The 6,770-nt window shown below is 46.6% G+C and overlaps 1 protein-coding gene across 1 annotated transcript in view; it reads left to right on the forward strand.

Moving 5' to 3' along the window:
- camsap3 (calmodulin regulated spectrin-associated protein family, member 3) overlaps positions 1–6,526 on the forward strand; it is a 207,499-nt gene extending 200,973 nt beyond the window's left edge. The window contains exon 19 of the mRNA XM_043695113.1: positions 2,909–6,526. Coding sequence (XP_043551048.1) covers positions 2,909–3,211 — 303 coding nt within the window. The 3' untranslated portion in view covers positions 3,212–6,526. The remainder of the gene's footprint in view (positions 1–2,908) is intronic.
- The last annotated feature ends 244 nt before the right edge of the window (positions 6,527–6,770 follow it).

A 6,770-nucleotide genomic window follows, 5' to 3' on the forward strand; every position in this document is an offset into this window, starting at 1 on the left:
TCTGTCTGTCTGTGTGTCTGTGTGTCTGTCTGTGTGTCTGTCTGTGTGTCTGTCTGTGTGTCTGTCTGTGTGTCTGTCTGTCTGTCTGTCTGTCACCAGCTGTCTTGCTCTCTGGCTGTCCGTCTCTGTGCATTCAGCTCTGTGTTTGAGTTCAGCATTTGGTAGCAAAATAATTTCTGAGGTTCAAGTGGGCATTAGTAAATGCAAGATTTGAAGATTTCACCTGCCCACCCTATTTGATGTAGCCCTTGAGAGACAGTGGTGTGGAGAATGTCGAGGATTGGTGTTGGTAATTTCTCACATCCTAAAGGTACAGTGGACAGGTACTCAGTGTGTCACATCCATGCAAAGCACTGTTTTGCATCCCATTCAGACCGCCCTTTGTATATCTGCCTCTCTTTATCACCACATGATCTCACTGTCAACTGCATTACAGAATGCAGTGACTGAAGTCACGTCGGAAAAATGTGGGGGGATTATCGAAGCATATTTACATTGTGTTTGAATAGCTGTCACCTAGTGCTGGTACAGGGAGCTTGCCCCTTTTTGTTTGAGGCAAGGTCCAAACACACACGATGTGTCAGTGATTGAAAGCTGAGGGGTGGCTGCAGTTCTCCATTAAAGCAGCTGGGCAGAATTGGTAGCAGCCTCCCAGCTCTGATCCCCATGCTGCTCATTGCCTGTGTTGCAGTGGTGGGCAGCTGAGTCAGTACAGCAGCGATTCAGACACCCTCCAGTGAAGTCAGGTATTGACGAGCTCCCACATATCCGTCAGCTCCAGCGTTGAGGCAGAACTCTGAGCAATGCAGGAATTCCCAGCAATGCAACTGATGTCTCGTGGGACTGCTTATCTTCCTGGCAGTAATCAAAAAAAAAGTGCCTTCAATCTCATTTATTTGCCAATAATTTGAAGGATTCCTTAACCCACAGTTTCTGCCGCAGTGGTTTTATTAACATTTGATTTAGTCACTTTAGGAATAATGTTCAGTTTGTGTCCCTCTTTAGTGAAATCATGGCTGATCTATAATCTAATCTCATCCTTCCACATTGCCTTTGTTACCAGCGACAATGTCTGGATGTCAGAATTAAACGCATCGTTTTTTTTTCAATCATTTTGATGGTCACATGAACATCCCCTCGCCACCCTTCGTAAACCTAATGCTATCTAAAGCTCTACTCCCGGAGCACAAAAGAAGTCTGTCTTAACCATCGCTGGGCTATATTTCATCCTCCAGCTCTCTCCTCCACCCCTGTGTTCATTGATCACAAAACAGTACAGCACAGGAACGGACTTGTTAGCCCACAGCGCCAAATTAAACTCATCCCTTCTGCCTGTCCATGCTCCATATTCCTCAATTTCTTGCATATTCATGTGCTTATGTAAAAGCCCCTTAAATGCCCCTACCATATCTGACTCCTCCACCATCCTTGGCAACACAATTCACACTCCTGCCACTCTGTGTTTAAAAAAAAAAAGCCTTGCCCCTCACATCTGCTTTGAACTTGCCCCTCTCTCACCTTTAATCCCTCCCAGATTTAGAAATTTCAACTCTGTGGAGAAGATGACTCTCGCCGTCAACCCTATCTATGCCTTTCATAATTTCATAGGCTTCTGTCAGCTCGCCCCTTGGCCTCCAGCGCTCCAGAGAAAACTATCTTGAGATTTTGTAGCTTCTCCTTAAAGCTCATTTAGTCAGTTCTGCTATAACGCACGTTTCTTCAACACAAATTGGCTTTAACGCGATTGAAGAATTTAGACTGTTTGTAGAACGCGAACTTTCCTTACCCGTATTGGCTATAACACAATCCTGACCCCTTTGGTTTAAATGGTGCTGCTATTTTCTTACAACGCAGGATGGCATGAAACTACAGTGTTGTATCAAAACAGATTGTACCCTCTAATTCAGGCAGGAGACAGTGAGGTGGAGGTCAGAGTTGAGTGTGTGTTGTTGGAACAGCACAGCAGGTCAGGCAGCATCCGAGGAGCAGGAAAATCGGGCTGGAGCCTGAATGAAGGGCCATTTCTGATGAGGGGCTCCTGCCCGAAACATCGATTCTCCAGCTCCTCACATGCTGCCTGACCTGCTGTGCTTTTCCAGCACCACACTCTCATCTCATACCTCTTCTGCACCCTCTCCACATCCTTCCTAGAATGTGGTGACCCAGAATTGAAAGCAATACTCTAAAGTGTGTGGCCTAACCAAAGTCTTATAAAGCTGCAGAGTCACTACCTGACCCTTGTACTCAATTCGCCAACCACTAAAGGCTGGCATGATATGCACCACCTTTACCAGCAACAATGCCCGGATGTCAGCATTGAAAGGATGGCTTTGTTGGTCACATGAACCCTCCTTGCCACCCTTTCACCCTTCGTAATCCTAACCTCATCCCAGAGTTATACTTTCTATGGACGCGGACTCCAGGATGAGAGTTATGGAGATATACAGCACGGAAACAGACCCTTCTGTCCAACCTGTCCATGCCGACCAGATATCCCAACCCAATCTAGTCTCACCTGCCAGCACCCGGCCCATATCCCTCCAAACCTTTCCTATTCATATACCCATCCAAATGCCTCTTAAATGTTGTAATTTAAGCCTCCACCACTTCCTCTGGCAGCTCATTCCGTACATGTACCACCCTCTGCATGGGAAAAGTTGCCCCTTAGGTCTCTTTTGTATCTTCCCCCTCTCACCCTAAACCTATGGCCTCTAGTTCTGGACTCCCCCACCCCAGGGAAAAGACTTTGTCTATTTATCCTATCCATGCCTCTCATGATTTTATAAACCTCTATAAGGTCACTCCTCAGCCTCCGACACTCCAGGGAAAACAGCCAGAGTTTGGATTGTTTTAATCTTTGTTGTTGTGTAAAGTTGCCTTCCTCACTCTCTGGTCTTGTTGCCGACAGGAAGTGGAGAAGAGCAAGTCGAATCATTTCCTGATCCTGTTCCGTGACCAAAGCTGCCAGTTCCGGGCAGTGTACGCCTTCTTGCCAGACTCCGAGGATATGCATCGCGTGGCCGGCGTCGGGCCCAAACTGATCACTAAGAACATGATCGAGGGGATCTACAAGTACAACTCTGACCGCAAGCAGTTCACCCAGATCCCCAGTAAGACACTCTCTGCCAGTGTCGATGCTGTCACTATCCAGGGCCACTTGTGGCAGACCAAGAGGCCGGGGACCCCCAAGAAACCAGGACCGTCCAAATGATGGGCTCCCTCTCCCACCGCCGCTCCCTCCTGCAACCCACCCCCCCACCCCAAACCCTGCACAGACAGACGACTTCCAGGGCCCTGGTTTGCCAATTGTTTTTGTCCCCCTCAATGCCGACTTGTCTGTCTATCTCCCTCTGTTTTTTTATTTCTAATATTTTTCACGGGTGAGTCAACCATGCTGGGGCCTTTTTTTGCCATCTCTGCATGCTACCCGTCGCTCGCCTGGCCCATCGCAAACAAAAGCGTGTCGCTGGTTTTGGTTGGGAGTGTACCCGTCCTGGGAAGGAGTTACGAGCCCGGTTCCCTGTCACCCAGTGGAATCCGCGCCAATGGGTCTATCGAGCGATGGCGTCGAGAGGTTACGGTGACGCTGTTGTGTCTGAAGTTCGAAACTCCGATGAGGCAAGGACTTGCGGATGGGTCAAAATGTGTTTTTTTTTAAAAAAAAAGCAAAGATAAATAAATTAGATGTACAAATTTTTGAGGTAAAATTCCAGAAGGTTACTACTGATGATCGAAATGTTGTGTCTGTATATAATGGAGTTATTTAAATGATTTAGCAGTTTGTATAGATGAAATATTTAAGGTACTCTTGTCACTTCTGAAACCATGATTGGGAGGTAGTAACGTCGTTTGCAAGTTACTGTAAAGAACTTGCTGCGGTATTTGAGTACGATCTGAGTTGAGGTTGTATTAACTACTCAAATAATCACCAAAACTTGCCTGCTTTTGTGAAACAAATGAGGAAAGTATCTTGAATCAATCGCTTAATAAACTCTGCATTCTCACAGCGTTCAGTTCTGGCATGAGGTGTAAAGGTCCAGTCCAGCTGTGCTGCCCTCCCCACACTAACTGCTTGAATTTGCCCAGGATCGATCTGGTCTTTGTTTTGATTATGTCGAGTCTGATTCAGATTTGACCTTCCACCATCTGGGTTTGGGCCTGGCTCCAAAGCTCACTCTATGAAACCCCTCCAAATGCAAACTGTCCTCTCAATCCCAAGGCTGCGTTTGGTGAATTTTCTCCCCTGGTGCTTTGGGGATATGTTCTGAGCTGGGGTCTCGATGGTGATCCTTTCTGATGTACACTGCACCTTCCCGCTTCCCATTGGAGCCTCTGAGCCGGCCAGGAATTTACTTTGAACTTCTCCCCGATGAATCTAGTCCAGTTTCGGTTTGTAACGTGCAGGCTGAAGGTCCCATGACAATGTTTCTGTCTGTCTTTGTTGTTATTTGGCACATGGTATCTCTGTTAAGTGTGCTGTGTAGAGGAGCTCAAATCTACGCCGGCCTAACGCCAACAGCAGCAAGGAGCCCTGATCCAGTATATCTCCAGTTTCTTAACCATCAGATCAGCACTGTATTCACTTGGAGCCAGTTGTTGGAAAGTGACCGAATTCCATGTTGTTTGTTTAATATCTGTTACTTTTTTCTGCTGTTCCCCATTCCAGATTAATTTCTGGTTTTCCAGGGAAGTAGCCTCAGCCAATTAGACTTTGGCAACAAAGACTGAACTGCGCGCTCAATGTTTCACATGCAGGGACTTGCCTGGATGGGATTTCTGTGCTTTGTTGGTATCTCTCATTCCCCCTCCCTCCACCATCTGTCTGTCTGTCTGTCTCTCTCCGCTTTCCCACAGTTGGATGCTGTGCCATTGTGTAGCATTCCACAGAAGCCCTGCCAAACGTTGTCGTCAGTTCCGCTGCAAGGGAATGGCCAGAGCTCTGATGACTTTTACAAATTTGAGGAGTTAAGAGACTCCTCTTCTGCATCCTCTGTGGCGAAAGGGTCAAGTGTTTGCTCTGTGGACAAAGGATTAGTTACCTATTGCTTGGATCCATCTTGTCAAGTCAGTTTGTAAAGCCCTCTCCTAAGGGAACAAGCATTAAGTGGTCTGGTGGCATCTGTTAGGGCTGGGGCGGTGGGGTGAGACTGAATTCTATTTGGTGAATGTGAGGTTGGTGATCGCAGTTTGTACACACACACACACACACACACTCTCTCGCACACACACACACTCTCGCGCGCACACACACACGCACATGCACACACAATGAAGAATCTTGGAAGTAATTATGCACGTTTCTTAATTTTAGCATTTCTGTTTGGCACTAGATTGTTGAAGAGGTGACCTGGGTTGCTTGGGAATCATAATATGAATACAGAAACCAGGCCAAAAACTGGGTCTCAGTTCTGGACTGTTATGTCGTATTTTTGACAATATTTTGGTTCGGCTTGCCACATTGGATCAGGTAGAAGGAGTTTGTTTTCCTTTTGTTTTAAGGCTCCCACTATACACGACTGCTGCACTCAGGGAGCTGGTAAATGGCTCACGGCCTGGTCAGGCTATTGGAGTTACTCGGAGCACCACCAGTGTAGAGGGGTCCTCCACTTGAACGAGGAAGTCGGTGCCTTTTCCCCTCAGGCCGGGCCGTGTTTTTAAAGAGGTTATGTCACCGCTTAACCATTCTGGCCGGTCAGATTAATTGGTGCAGATTGTTGGTCACCAGGAGGTATTGGAGATGACCCTAACCACCTCCACCCACAAACAAAATGTGAAGCAACTTTGAACACTAGCAAACTAAGGTCCTGTGCCATCAGCAGCACCAGACCTTTGGGTGTGTGCCCATTTTCCCCAGTTAGCGTTTGTATTTTCCACTGCCATTACCGTCTTTGGAGTCAGATGTTCATCAGATGCAATTATAAGCATGCCCCTACCTCCCTGCGAGAGAGGGCAGTGAGAATACATATTGATTTTCTGCGTAACGACAGAAGGGCGTTCACTAATATGTACGTAATGTACCCACCTTGCTGGAACTGGCTCATTTCTCTCCTGCCGCCCCACCCAGTGTTGGATTTAATGGAACCTTTCATGGTTTTGTAGTTGAAAAAGTGGATTTCACTTTGCAGTCATCCTGTGGGATGAGGTTTCCTGGGTTTTGCTGGAAAATTTTCACTCGATGCTAGAATATCTACCAACTGTTGTAGAAACATGCGCAGTGGGAAGAGACCACCCTGCCCTGCCCAAAATGGGACCCATCAACCATTACAGTGATGTTGCTAAACCCCTTTGGGGCTTTTGATGAGCAGTAAGTTGACCGTAAATAAGCCTGGACTAAAGTTCTTTTTATTTTTAACCCAATATGTAACACTGTACAGGGTACCCTGCTCGAGATATGACCTTTTGGGTTTAAAATGGACTCTGATGTATGTCTACAGATGTGGGTCTTGGACTCTGTAATATTAGGAGGCGTACCATGAGAAAAATGATCTTGGACATTTAATAAAAACGATTTACCAATTTACTAGAAGTATTTGCGTTTGTGTCTACCTGATCCTATTAAACATTTACAATACTGCATGATAAGATCCTGCAGGGAAGACCGTTGACAAAGGTAAGAGTGGGAGGAAATTTGGGAGCTTGGATCCAGGATACACTGAGTGGGAGCAAGCAGAGGGTGATGTGACAGGGAGACCGTATCCAGGGGCAATCCACAGGGATCAATGTTGATGCTTTTGCTGTTTGTGGTACGTGCAGATGATTTAGACTTGAAT

This window comes from Chiloscyllium plagiosum, chromosome 8 (genome assembly GCF_004010195.1).
Source record: "Chiloscyllium plagiosum isolate BGI_BamShark_2017 chromosome 8, ASM401019v2, whole genome shotgun sequence".
Taxonomy (NCBI): Eukaryota; Metazoa; Chordata; class Chondrichthyes; order Orectolobiformes; family Hemiscylliidae; genus Chiloscyllium; species Chiloscyllium plagiosum.